Source organism: Somniosus microcephalus, chromosome 4 (assembly GCF_052327205.1).
Source record: "Somniosus microcephalus isolate GS21.2 chromosome 4, FLI_Smic_1.0, whole genome shotgun sequence".
Lineage (NCBI taxonomy): Eukaryota > Metazoa > Chordata > Chondrichthyes > Squaliformes > Somniosidae > Somniosus > Somniosus microcephalus.
The window spans coordinates 88153494-88167991 of record NC_140990.1 but is presented as its reverse complement, the minus strand read 5'-3'; the positions used below and the strand labels follow the sequence as shown (position 1 = coordinate 88167991).

The following is a 14498-nucleotide window of genomic DNA, read 5'->3' as shown; positions in this document are numbered from 1 at the left end:
ATAGGAGCAGGAGTAGGCCATTCAGCCCCTCGAGCCTGCTCCGCCATTCAATGTGATCATGGCTGATCATTCAAATTCAGTACCCTGTCCCTGCTTTCTCCCCATATCTCTTGATCCCTTTACCCTTAAGAAATATATCTAACTCCTTCTTGAATACATTTAATAAGTTGGCCTTAACTGCCTTCTGAGGTAGAGAGTTTGCAAATATAACACCGCTTTCAAGAAAGGAAGGAAAGAAAAAACAGGGAACTACAGGCCAGCTAGCCTGACATTAGTCGTCGGGAAAATGCTGGAATCCATTGTTAAGGAAGTGGTATCAAGTCACTTAGAAAATCATAACATGATTAGGTAGAGTCAACATGGTTTGATGAAAGGGAAATCAGGTTTGACAAATTTATTAGAGTTTTTTGAGTATGTATCTAGCAAGATAGATAAAGGGGAAGACGTTGATATAGTATATTTAGATTTCCAAAAGGCATTCAATAAGGTGCCACATAAAAGATTATTGTACATGGGTTTGGGGGTAATATTGTAGCAGGGATAGAGGATTGGTTAACGGACAGATAACAGAGAGTAGGAATAAATGGATCTTTTTCAGGTTGGCAGGCTGTAACTAGTGGTGTGCCACAAGGATCAGTGTTGGGGCCTCAGCTATTTACAATCTATATTAATGACCTAGATGAAGGGACCGAGTGTAATGTATCCAAGTTTGCTGATGATACAAAGCTAGGTGGGACAGTAAGCTGTGAGGAGAACACAGAGTCTGCAAAGGGATATAGATAGACTAAGTGAGTGGGCAGTAAGGTGGCAGATGGAGCATAATGTAGGGAAATGTGAGGTTATTCACATTGGTAGGAAGAATAGAAAAACAGAATGACATGAACCAGTCATGTGGTAGAGAGAAAACGGGGAATTACAGACCGGTAAGCCTGACATCGGTAGTGGGGAAAATGCTAGAGTCCATTATAAAAGATGTAATAGCAGAGCACTTGGAAAACAGTGACAGGATCGGACAAAGTCAACATGGATTTACAAAAGGTAAATCGTGTTTGACTAATCTACTGGAATTTTTTGAGGATGTAACTGGTAAAATAGATAAGGGAGAACCAGTGGATATGGTGTATTTGGACTTTCAGAAGGCTTTCGATAAGGTCCCGCATAAGAGATTAGCATGTAATGTTAAGGCACATGGGATTGGGGGCAAGGTATTGACTTGGATAGAGAACTGGTTGGCAGACAGAAAGCAAAGAGTTGGAATAAAGGGTCTTTTTCTGAGTGGCAGGCAGTGACTAGTGGGGTACCGCAGGGATTGGTCCTTGGACCCCAGCTATTCACAATATATATTAATGATCTAGACAAGGGAACTAGATGTAATATCTCCAAATTTGCAGACGACACAAAGCTGGGTCGGCATGTGTGCTGTGAGGAGGATGCCGAGAAACTCCAGGATGATTTGTACAGGTTGGGTGATTGGGCAAAAGCATGGCAGATGCAATATAACGTGGATAACTGTGAAGTTATCCACTTTGGTGACAAAAACAGGAAAGCAGATTATTATCTGAATGGCAATAGATTGGGAGAAGGGGAAGTGCAACAAGACCTGGGTGTCCTTGTGCACCAGTCGCTGAAGGTAAGCATGCAGGTGCAGCAGGCGGTTAAGAAGGCAAATGGCATGTTGGCCTTTGTAGCGAGAGGGTTTGAGTACAGGAACAAGGATGTCTTGCTGCAGTTATACAGGGCCTTGGTGAGACCACATCTTGAGTATTGTGTGCAGTTTTGGTCGCCTTATCTGAGGAAGGATGTTCTTGCCATGGAAGGAGTTCAGCGAAGATTCACCAGGCTGATACCTGGGATGGCAGGAATGATGTATGAGGAGAGATTGGGTCGATTGGGCTTGTACTCGCTGGGATTTAGAAGAATGAGATGGGATCTCATTGAAACTTATAAAATTCTGACAGGACTGGACAAACTAGATGCAGGAAGGATGTTCCCGATGGTCGGGGAGTCCAGAACCAGGGGTCACAGTCTAAGGATAAGGGGTAGGCCATTTAGGGCAGAAATGAGGAGGAATTTCTTCACCCAGAGTGGTGAACCTATGGAATTCTCTGCCAAAGAAGGCAGTAGAGGCCAATTCATTAAATACATTCGAGAAGGAGTCGGATATATTTCTTAAGGCTAAAGGAATCAAGGGATATGGAGAGAAGGCTGGAACAGGATACTGAATTTGGATGATCAGCCATGATCTCATTGAATGGCAGAGCAGGCTCGAGGGGCCGAATGGCCTACTCCTATCTCTATGTTTCTATGTTTATGTTTACTACCCGCTTACTGTTTACATGCCGGTAGAAGATTTTTGGGTTCCCTTTTATGTTAACCGCCATTCTACTCTCATGTTCTCTTTGCAAATCTGTTTTTCATCTTCACTTCCCCCCTCAACTTATTGTATTTAGTTTAAACTCCTTCACCCAGAGAGTGGTGAGAATGTGGAACTTGCTGCCACAGGGAGTAGTTGAGGCGAAGATCATGGATGCATTTAAGGGGAAGCTGGATAAACACATGGGAGAAAGGAATAAAAGGAGATGCTGATAGGGTGAGATGAAGAGGGATGGGAGAAGGCTCGTGTGGAGCATAAACACCACATGGACCAGTTGGGCCGAATGGCCTGTTTCTGTGCTGTACAATCTATGTAATAAGAGAGGAAAGAATGTTCCATAGAAACTAGAATTATCTGTTCTGCAGTTTTATCCTGAACTTAGTGATGTCTTTTGTAAACTGCTTTTTACAGGGAATATCATCGGCCTTTGAATGTGGAAGGAGAAATGTTTGTTCTGTCTGTGGGAAAAGATTTCAAACATCAGTGTGACTGGAAAAGCACCGAGATACACACACCTGAGTGAGAGTGTTCCAGTGCACTGACTGTGGAAAGAGCTTTAACCAGTTACACAGCCTGAAAAAACATCGCACCGTTCACAGCGGGGAGAAACCGTACACGTGTTCTGTGTGTGGATGAAGCTTCAACTGATCGTCCAACCTGGAGAGACACAAGGACACCCACACCATGGAGAAACCTTGGAAATGTGGGGACTGTGGGAAGGGATTCAGTTACCCATCCCAGCTGGAAACTCATCGACGCAGTCACACTGGGGAGAGGCCGTTCAGCTGCTCCGAGTGTGGGAAGGGATTCACTCCGTCATCCAGTCTGCTGACACACCAAAGTACTCACACCGGCGAGAGGCCGTTCACTTGCTCCGTGTGTGGGAAAGGATTCAATTTTTTGTCCCACCTACTGAGACACCAGCGAGTTCACACTGATGAGGCCTTTTAACTGTTCTGATTGTGGGAACTGCTTTAAAAGCTCCGAGGACCTGGTTAAACACCAGTTCGTTCACACTGAGACACGGTTCGGTTGCTCTCACTGCGGGAAGGTGTTCAGACAATCACACCACCTCATTGAACACCAATGCAGTCACACCAGGGAAAGGCCATTCACCTGCACCGTCTGTGGGAAGGGATTCACTCGGTCATCCACCATTCTGACACACCAGCAAGTTCACACTGGGGAGAGGCCGTTCACCTGCACCATCAGTAGGAAGGCATTCACTTCTTTAACCATCCTCACTGCACACCAAATTGTTCATACTGATGAGAGACCTTTTAAATGTTCTGACTGTGTGAAGATCGTTAAAACCACAAGACATCTACTGAGACACCAGCGAGTTAACAGTGGTGAGAGACCGTTCACATGTTCTGTGTGTGGGAAGGGAGTCACTCAGTCATCCTGCCTTCTGACACACCGACGCACTCACACTGGGGAGAAGCCGTTCACCTGCTTCATGTGTGGGAAGGGATTCACTTATTCATCCCACCTGTCTGAACACCAACTTGTTCACACTGATAACAGACCTTTTAAATGTTTTGACTGTGAGAAGAGCTTTAAAAGCACAAAGGATTTGCTGACACATCGACGCACTCACACCGGGGAGAGGGCGTTCACCTGCTCTGAGTGTGGAAAGGGATTCACAAAATCCTCCCACCTGCTGACACACCAGCGTGTTCACACTGGGGAGAGGCCGTTCAGTTGCTCTCACTGTGGGAAGAAGTTCAGGCACTCATCCAACCTCATTGAACACCAGCGCGTTCACGCTGGGGAGAGGCCGTTCACCTGCTCCGTGTGTGGGAAGGCATTCACTCAGTCATCCCACCTGGTGACACACCAGCAAGTTCACAAGTGACTGCAGGGGTTGGATTCTGCTGTTATTGCTGCTGTTAATCACATCCAGGACTGAACCATGTTCATTCTGACAGTTGGGGTTTCTTTCTGGTGATGTTAATCACCCTATAACTGGGCTGGAGTTTAATATTCTGGATATATAGCTGATGTGTTCTCGGGGCTGCAGTGTCCCTTTAAGAACCGCTGTCTGTGATCTTTTCCCTTAATTCAGGAATTCCCATCAGAAATTAGTTCACAATAAAATTATGAACTTTTACTTCAATCCTAAATTAATCATTGGCACAAAATTTACAATTTATTGTCTGAAAGTTTCCACTGATTAACAGCTCCAATTAGAAAGGGCTGATTAATCCTCGCTGACAATTCTTACTGACTTGCACATTACACACAGTAGCACCTCCATTATCCACCAGAAAGAAGGGGAATGGGAATTGGTGGCGAATCGAGAGTCCCCAAATGTTGCCCCTCCCGTCTGGTACAGCAATCCCCTCGGCACGGGAATGGAAACTTGTCCAATCTAAGTAACAGCTGAGATTAATCTTTCTGGGCCAGTGGGGTTGGTTTATATCAGACAGGAGGAGATTGGTGTCAGTGACTGTGGGGTTGGTTTATATCAGACAGGAGGAGATTGATGTCAGTGATTGTGGGGTTGGTTTATATCAGACAGGAGGAGATTGGTGTCAGTGACTGTGGGGTTGGTTTATATCAGACAGGAGGAGATTGGTGTCAGTGACTGTGGGGCTGGTTTATATCAGACAGGAGGAGATTGGTGTCAGTGACTGTGGGGTTGGTTTATATTAGGCAGGAGGAGATTGGTGTCAGTGACTGTGGGGTTGGTTTATATCAGACAGGAGGAGATTGGTGTCAGTGACTGTGGGGTTGGTTTATATCAGACAGGAGGAGATTGGTGTCAGTGACTGTAGGGTTGGTTTATATCAGACAGGAGGAGATTGGTGTCAGTGACTGTGGGGTTGGTTTATATCAGACAGGAGGAGATTGGTGTCAGTGACTGTAGGGTTGGTTTATATCAGACAGGAGGAGATTGGTGTCAGTGACTGTGGGGTTGGTTTATATCAGACAGGAGGAGATTGGTGTCAGTGACTGTGGGGTTGGTTTATATTAGGCAGGAGGAGATTGGTGTCAGTGACTGTAGGGTTGGTTTATATCAGACAGGAGGAGATTGGTGTCAGTGACTGTGGGGTTGGTTTATATCAGACAGGAGGAGATTGGTGTCAGTGACTGTGGGGTTGGTTTATACCAGACAGAATATACTAGTCAAAGTTGGAGATATATATTATATAATGTGTCAAAGAGTTGATTAATAGAGTGGGGCATCATCTCCCTTTGATTTCTATTTCTGACACCAGGCAACAGAAAGAGGTCATTACAACACGACATAAACAGACTCTTCAGGTGTGAGACATCAGACTTCAGAACAACACGTCTGCCAGCTCTGGCCACAAACCTCAGTACAGTCGACCTTTCAGCAGCTGCAGCCCTGATTAAATAGCTAGTAGTTTAAAATGTCTAGTAGAGCTTTTGTATTTATATTCAAAATAGAAAAAACCTGCTCATTGCTGCTCATCAATATCCAAACAATGGGAATGGACACATTTAAATGTATGTAATGTATATATACCTTAAGGGAGAGAACTACTTTTTACAGCTCCTGTATACTGTAGTACCAGCAGTGACCACACCTGTATATAAACCCTGAGTAGTGATCTGTACAGTTAGTTCTAGAGTAATCCTCATTCAGTAAACACCTGTTGAATCGTTCCCTGCAGTCTGTTGTCTGATTATTGAAGGACACAACATTAAGATACACGGATATAACATTGGCGACGAGGCAGGTTCGAACCTACCTGCAACTCTGCATCACCTCCCAGGGATTCGCTCCTGGAGAACAGTGGAAGAAGGTCGAGTCCAGAAGCACGGGCGTCGACCACAGGCAACCGCCCAGTCATCCAGCGGAGATTTGAGCATCGCAGGGGAGGCTGTCGAGAGCCAGGCTTGGCTTTCCAGTCACGGTGGTCCAGCGAAACGGGCTGGCAACAGGTACTGCGCAGACCCTTTCCGGACAGCGGCAGGCTAGAGCCCGACCGAGCGGCACAGAAAAAGGCCGCGCAGCGTCAACGGGGGAGAGAGAGAGAGAGAGGGCAGAGCGCACAGGGCGCAGCCGGTGTTCAGGACCGAGCGGCGTCAACGGGGGAGAGAGACGAGAGAGAGCAGTGCGCAGCCGGTGTTCAAGGGCCGAGCAGCGTCAACGGGGGGGAGTGGCGCGCAGGAAAACGCGAGGCGCTGCCATTGCCACGAGGACCGCAGAGAGCGGCGTTGGCAGCAGCGCAGGAGCAGCGCGCGAAACCCACAGGGCGTCGCCATTTGCCACGAGGACCGCTGAGAGCGGCGTTGGCAGCAGCGCGGGAGACGCCATCTTAAGCCGCAGCGGGGAAGAAAGGAAAGCGCGGGAGACGCCATTTCAAGCCAGTCTAACCACACCCAAAAATGCCGAAGAGTGGCAGTATCACAGCGTTCGACAATGAAGTCGAAGATTGGACGACATATGTCGAACGCATAGAAGTATACTGCAAGGCGAATGAAGTGCCAGATGACAAGAAAGCGCTGGTATTGTTGAATTCAATGGGTGCAAAAACGTATGGCTTACTACGAAACCTAGTAACCCCAGAGAAGCCAGTAAAAAAGGATTTTGAAAACATAGTGTCAATCCTACAGGACCACTTAAACCCCACACCGCTGCTGATAGCAGAAAGATTTAAGTTTCACAAAAGGAACCAGCGTAAAGATGAAAGTAATGCTGAGTATTTAACGGAACTGCGCAAGCTATCGAAACACTGCCAGTTTGGAACGGGACTAGCAGATACTTTAAGGGACAAGTTTGTGTGTGGGCTTCAAAGTGAAGGAACCCAGAAACGGCTTCTATCAGAAAAGGATCTTACGCTGGACAAGGCTTTCAGCATTGCAGTATCACACGAAGCAGCAGCACGGGGCACTGCAGAGATACAACGGAGACCGCAAGAATATGGCACAAATGAAATGTCATACGGAACAGCGAAGTGCTATCGCTGCGGCAGAACAACACACGACCATAATGATTGCTGGTTCAAGGACAAAAGTGTGCAGACAGTGTGGAAAAGTAGGACACATAGCAAGAGTCTGCAGGTCGGGAAAGAAAACCAGCAGCAAGAAATCTCCACAGGAGAAGTACAAGAAGGTACATTAGGTGACGGAGAGTAGTTCAGATGAACAGAAGAGTGATACAGACTCCGGAAGCAAGGAGCTGGGTTGTCTGAAACTACATAATGTGATCAAAACGGAGGATCACCAATCTATCTGGGTCACGCTCAAGATAGCAGGAGTCCAAGTGAAAATGGAATTGGACACAGGATCAGCCCTAAGTCATAAACCGAAGGGACTACAAGCGGCTCTTCTCACATATACCCTTGAGAGATACAAAGATAGTCTTGAAGACATACACGGGGCAAAAAGTCTACCCCAAAGGAAAAGTAAGGGTGAAAGTTATATATAACGGCAAGGAAACACCAAAAATGGACCTATGTATTGCCAGATGGAGGACCACCACTACTAGGACGTGAATGGATCTGGAAGATACAGCTAGATTGGCATTCCATACAAGCACTGACTGTAGATGCCAAAAAGGATGATGCGTCACACCTGGACGACTGTCAAAAATACTAACTGACGCACAAGAAGTGTTCCAGCAGGGACTCGGAACACTAAAAGGCATAACAGCGACGATCAAAATAGAGGAAAATGCAAGCCCAAAGTTTTTTAAGGCCAGACCGGTACCTTATGCGATCCGCCCAGCCGTCGAAGCAGAGCTGGAAGGTTTGGAACGTTCAGGAGTACTGTCCAAAGTGGACTGGAGCGAGTGGGCTACACCCATCGTTCCTGTAATGAAGAGGTCGTTGAGTAATACGCCTGGGGAGCCAAAGAAGGTTCGCATCTGTGGGGACTTTAAGGTGACAGTGAACCCAGTCCTTCACACTGTACAATATCCGCTTCCACGGATTGAAGATATTTTCGCCTCGCTATCTGGAGGGAAACGCTTCACTAAGATTGATCTGGCCCAGGCGTACCTGCAAATGGAGGTAGAAGAAGCCTCGAAACAGTACCTCACGATCAACCCTCATAAAGGTCTCTACCAATACAACCGGCTGGTGTTCGGGGTAGCATCAGCTCCGGCTATTTGGCAAAGGGCAATGGAACAAGTCCTGCAAGGGATTCCAGGGACCCAGTGTTATTTGGACGACATCCTGGTCACAGGCGAAAATGACAGTGATCACCTTGCCAACCTGGAGCAGGTGCCCACTAGATGGAAGGAATATGGGCTCCGAGCTAATCGCCACAAATGCGAGTTTTTCAAGAAGCAGATCTCGTGTTGTGGCCACGTTATTGATGAAGAGGGGTTACATAAGTCCCCTGAAAAGATTGAGGCAGTAGTCAAGGCTCCAGCACCGGAAAATGTGTCACAACTGAGGTCGTTCCTCAGGCTGGTGAACTACTACCATAAGTTCTTGACGAATTTGTCTACCGTACTACACCCACTGAACACCCTACTGCAAATGGGGGTACCATGGAAGTGCAGTGACGAATGTAAATGAGCTTTCCAGAAGAGCAAAGCATTGATCACATCAAAAGAGGTGTTGGCTCATTTCAACCCAGCACTACCAATTCGGTTGGCGTGTGATGCATCACCCTATGGCATTGGAGCGGTGCTGTCGCACAAATTCCCAGACGGCTCAGAGAGGCCAGTAGCCTTTGCGTCTCGGTCACTAACCTCAGCTGAGCGTAACTACGCCCAGATTGACAGGGAGGCCCTCAGCCTAGTGTGGGGAGTGAAAAAGTTCAATCACTATCTGCACGGGCAGAAGTTCACCTTGCTGACTGACCACCAACCACTTGTCTCCACCTTTAATCCAAAGAAGGGCATTCCGGTGATGACTGTGCAACGGCTACAAAGATGGTCCCTTTTTCTAGGGGTGCACCAATATGAAATCGAGAATAAGGGCACGAAACAGCATGGAAACGCTGATGGGCTATCACGCCTGCCACTGCCTACTGCGGAGGAAGCACCAGCAGTGGATCCTATCAAAATATTTCATTCGACTATAATTGAATGCTTGCCAGTAACTAACGCTTGTATAGAGGAGACCCGAAATGACCCGACACTGTCTCGGGTATATGATTTGACGGTGAAGGGATGGCCAGCACATGGCGACTCACTGTTGCCAGCATTCTCATCCAGAAGAGAACAGCTGTCAGTATGCCAGGGGACCTTGATGTGTGGATCCCGAGTGGTAATTCCACCCAAGTTAAAGGAGAGAGTGCTCAATGAGCTTCACGAAGGTCATCTGGGAGGGTGAAAATGAAAAGCCTTGCTAGGGCTTATGTGTGGTGGCCGGGAATCGATCAGCAAATCGAGGACCTGACAAAGAGCTGCTCAGGATGCCAGAAGGTCCAAAATGCACCACCACATGCCCCTCTACACCCATGGGAGTGGCCCTCATCTCCACGGCAATGGGTGCATATTGATTTTGCTGGTCCATTCATGGGCTCAATGTTTTTAATAGCCGTGGATGCGCACTCGAAATGGCCTGAGGTGATCAAAATGTCCTCCACCACCACGGAGAAAACTATTGCAGTCCTATGGACCATTTTTGCCAGGAACGGCTTGCCAGAGCAGATTTGCTCTGATAACGGACCACAGTTTGTGTCCGAAGAGTTTCGAAGATTTATGAAAAGGAATGGGGTAAGGCATTACACATCCGCCCCGTATCATCCAGCCACAAACGGATTGGCTGAGAGGTTCGTACAAACCTATAAAAAAAGCAGTAAAGGCCATGTGCGATGACGACATTCCACTGCAGCATAAGGTGGACAATTTCCTGTTAGCCTACAGAAATGCGACACATGCAGTCACCAACCAGGCCCCGGCCATGATGTTCTTTAACCGAAGGTTGAGATCTCGTCTGGATTTGCTCAGGCCAAATGTACGAAGAGATGTTGAGAGTAAGCAATTCCAGCACATCAATGAGAAGCCGACAAGGAGCTTCAATGTAGGGCAACCAGTCTTGGCCCGCGACTACCGAACAGAGAAATGGCAACCAGGAACGATATGCACATGGCAGGGGCCACTAATGTAAACAGTGGATGTTGGGGAGAACATTGTGAGATGCCATGCTGACCAGATCCTAGAGTCACAGGAACGAGTCAACCCCATGTCTCGGCCATACATACCTGGTGAGGAACCCGACGTACAGGTCGCATCTACCTCAGAAACAATAGCATTGGAAGCTGATGAATCAACTGACGACAGGGTGCTAGAATCGCCTCCGCACCAAGAGCGAGACACTCGGGAAAGGCGTTATCCAGAAAGAATCAGGAAGCCTCCCCAGAGACTGAATATATGAATGGACTATTTTCATATAACATTGTATATTAAAAATGTTAATTGTTAAATGAGTATTATGGTACTGTTAATCTAAAAGGGGAGGAATTGTAATGTATGTAATGTATATATTAAGGGAGAGAACTACTTTTTACAGCTCCTGTATACTGTGACCACACCTGTATATAAACCCTGAGTAGTGATCTGTACAGTTAGTTCTAGAGTAACCCTCATTTAGTAAACACCTGTTGAATCGTTCCCTGCAGTCTGTTGTCTGATTATTGAAGGACACAACATTAAGATACACGGATCTAACAGTAGGTTTCCCTCCAAGGAGGACACTCACCCTCTTTACCTGGTTCCCCTCCAAGGAGGACACACGCCCTCTTTGCCTGGTTCCCCTCCAAGGAGGACACTCGCCCTCTTTACCTGGTTCCCCTCCAAGGAGGACACTCGCCCTCTTTGCCTGGTTCCCCTCCAAGGAGGACACTCGCCCTCTTTCAAAGAGCCGGCACAGGCACGATGGGCCGAATGGCCTCCTTCTGTGCTGTAAGTTTCTATGAATCTATTAAATGAATAATAACTGTGTACAATACAGCGACACTCACAAATAATTCAATCATAATGGCCCTGAAATTAGGATCGGGAGCTTGCCGCACGTGCAAGCCCCCGATGTGCACTCACCCGGCGCGCTGACATCTGAAGCCTGGGCCTGCTTGCATTTCCCGTGACTGGCCCGGTTCAGATGTCGGCACGCTGTGCTAACCTGATCCAGCGGCGTAGTTAGTTCGATGTGCCGGCTGGGATCAGGTGAGCACTGTGCAGCCAATCAGGGGAGGGGAAACTTCATTCATGAGTTTGATAGTATTAGCTGTCAAACTCATGAAAAGGGGCCCAAAACACTACTTAAACCTTAAATGAAATTTTAAAAAACATCCCACTGATTAAATTAACTATAAATAAGATTTTAAACAATTAATAAAATTTTTGAAAAAACTAATAAAAAAAAAATAGGGTCTAAAACGAAACTTACTTTACTGTAAATTCTTTAAAAATAATAAACCTGTGGAAAAAAAAATTCTAAATTGTACTAATAGACCACTTACCTGTAAAACTAAGTACTTACGTCTGGTTTTTCCACGCGTAAAAACCGGAGGCCTTTAGAGTCGGGCAACTCTGAGAAAAAAAAGGAATTTCACTGCGCACGCTCTGCTTCACAAGTCGCACGCGTTCTGCCTCTTAACCCCTTGGGTCAGAGGAGAGGAAATGCCGATTTTCAGCGCATGCGCTGTGCATGCTGAAAACCGGCAATTCCTCCGGGCACACGCGTGAGTACCCCGTCCGTACTCACGCGTTGGGAGAGGAATTACTGGGCCAATGTGATTGTGAGGATCGATTATCGCCCCTTTAACCTGAGGTGCCCACTGGTCGGGGAAGGTATCAAGTGAACCGGTGCACACCGCCTGCTCCCTCTCCAGGGCCACCCGGGCAGGGACAAGACCACGGGAGAGAGGCAGGCAACCAGAGTGACCCCCCCATGGGCCCTGCCCATCCTGGGCCTACAAATTGCTGTTTTCGCCAGGCCCAAGAGCAGGTCCAGGAGAAGATCCTCCGAATTACCCACCCCCCTCCGCACCAGGCGGGCAAAGATTAGGAGCGTGGGGCTAAAGTGTAACCAAGAGTTGAGGAGCAGCCCCTTCAGGTAACTATACAGGGGCTGCAACCTCTCACACTGAATATATACACGGCCCATGGACTCCTCTAGGCCGCAAACATCACATCTGGCCTTGGAGTCCGGAAAGGAACTTAAAAACGGTTGCACACGACAGCTCCTTGTAACAGTCTCCACCCCAGATCCCCAATGGTGCAGGGAAGGACCCCCGTGTAGAGAGCCCTCCACTGGGGAACCTCGCTTCCGCCGGACAGCAAGATGACCCACCAGTCTGATGATTGGGCAATAAACAAAATTAATAAATAAATGATTCAGAAACCCGAGTCCCCGGGTCCTCAGCCCTGGTGTGAAGTACGCTGGCCACCAATTTTCCATTATTAACTCACACCTCAGGCCCCACCCAGTCTGGTTTAATTACTAAATGTTTTCTAAGTGTGATTTCTAACGAGAGTTCAGGCCTGTCTTTCTGACAGAAACTTACGAGGCCTCATTTTTTCCTGTGACCTACCTGAGAGGCTTTAATAAACTGCCAATAAGGTTTTTATTTTAAAAGGTGGAAAGTGGTGAAAAACGCCACTAGTGATGCCTCAAAACTCACGGACAGAGAAATCCACTTCATCAGCGCCCCTGCCACAGGACTCAATATCCACCCCCTCCACCACTGGTGCACTGTGTCTGCAGTATGTACAGTCTATAAGATGACCACGGTCAGGCCGTGTGGAGTCAAGGGCCAGGCAGCAGAATGGATGGAAAGATCACAACAAACTTCCCTTAACTCCCACCCTCTGATTTCTGTTTTGTAGCCATCGTTCCATCCATTCTGCTGCCTGGCCCTTCACTCCACACGGCCTGACCTTGGTCATCTTGTCGATCTTACAAACTGTTTATGGATAGCAAGCTGGTTACAAAACAGGAAACAGAGAGTAGGGGTTGGGAGTAGCTACTCAGACTGGCAAAAGGTGGGAAGTGGTGTTCCACAGGGATTGGTGCTGGGATCACTGTTGTTCATAAACGATTTGGACTCGGGAATCAGAAGAACAATTTCAAAGTTTGTCGATGACACCAAATTGGGAGGTAGAGTTAATCCTGAGGAAGACAAAATGCAAGAAGACATTAATAAATGCCAGAATGGGCATGTAATTGGAAAATTAATTTCACTATAGATCAGTGTGAGGTGGTGTGTTTAAGTGGGAAGAATAAGGAGGCCACACACTACTTGGACAAGGGGGTGAAATTGGGTTGCTTTCCGCCTCCCGCGATATTCAGCGGGAGGTTAGCGGCGGCGGTAGCCAGTAGCGCCCCGTGGCACTGCACCGCCGGCAATGACATCATCGCCGTGCGCAGCACCCCGGCTGCAACCTTGGGTTGCGACCCCTGACCTATTGCCAGACGATATGTCCGACAGGGTCAGAGGTCATTCTTGCAGCGGCGCCACTTAAAGGGCAGATGTTGGGCGGCAACTTTTTATTTTGGCCGACTGCCAGCACCTGCCCCCTTCCCCTTTCTTCTTCGGGGTGTCGGCCGCAATCGCTCAGCCCGGCGCTCCTCTTGATCCGACACCCCGCTCTCCGGTGGTCCAGCAGAGCCCCGGTGTGCGCAGTGCTAGGCCCCTCCCCTTTAATCAGGGAGGGAGTTCTGCTATGATGTGGTGTTATGTGCCGACGGGCGTGGCGCATTTACACGAAGTGCTGCGAAATTCACTGGTACCGCCCCAAGAGGGAGGGGAGCGCTTCCAGTAGCACCCCGCCTCCTGCCTGGGGCGCTACCACTGAATTTAATGCACAGGGCGCTAACTTTTTTGGGGCGCTAAAATTAGCCCCGACGACATTAGCGACCCAAAGGGGGCGCCACCGAATTTCCCCCTAACAGTCTAAATGGGCTGGAGGAGCAGAGGGATCCAGGATACAGATACACAAATCACTAAAAGTAACAACACAGGTTAATAAGGCCATTAAAAGAAAAGCACTGGGTACATTCCTAAAGGAGCCTTCTGTTCCGTGCCTAGGAACTCTGAACCATGGCAGAGAGTGGCTGGAACACGTTTCTTACAGGCCTCAAGATTAACCCGCACGGAGACTTTGCTGTCAGTGAAGAGAGACGAGAAAGACCAAAGTGCCGTTTGCCCCTCTCAGTGTGGCCCTGAAGGACTGTGTCCAGGCTGAAGT

The 14498-nt window shown here is 48.0% G+C and overlaps 1 protein-coding gene across 3 annotated transcripts in view; it reads left to right on the top strand.

The window, feature by feature from the left end:
• Positions 1 to 3043: 3043 nt before the first annotated feature.
• Positions 3044 to 14498, top strand: part of LOC147119462 (uncharacterized) — a 106069-nt gene continuing 94614 nt past the window's right edge. The window contains exons 1-2 of one of the 3 annotated variants that reach the window (XM_085985024.1): positions 3044 to 3316; positions 3984 to 4205. In XM_085985024.1, coding sequence (XP_085841150.1) covers positions 3059 to 3316; positions 3984 to 4205 — 480 coding nt within the window. In that variant the 5' untranslated portion in view covers positions 3044 to 3058. Of the gene's footprint in view, positions 3317 to 3733; positions 4233 to 14498 lie in introns of those variants that run through there. The other 2 variants (XM_085985022.1, XM_085985025.1) reach the window with 2 other exon arrangements.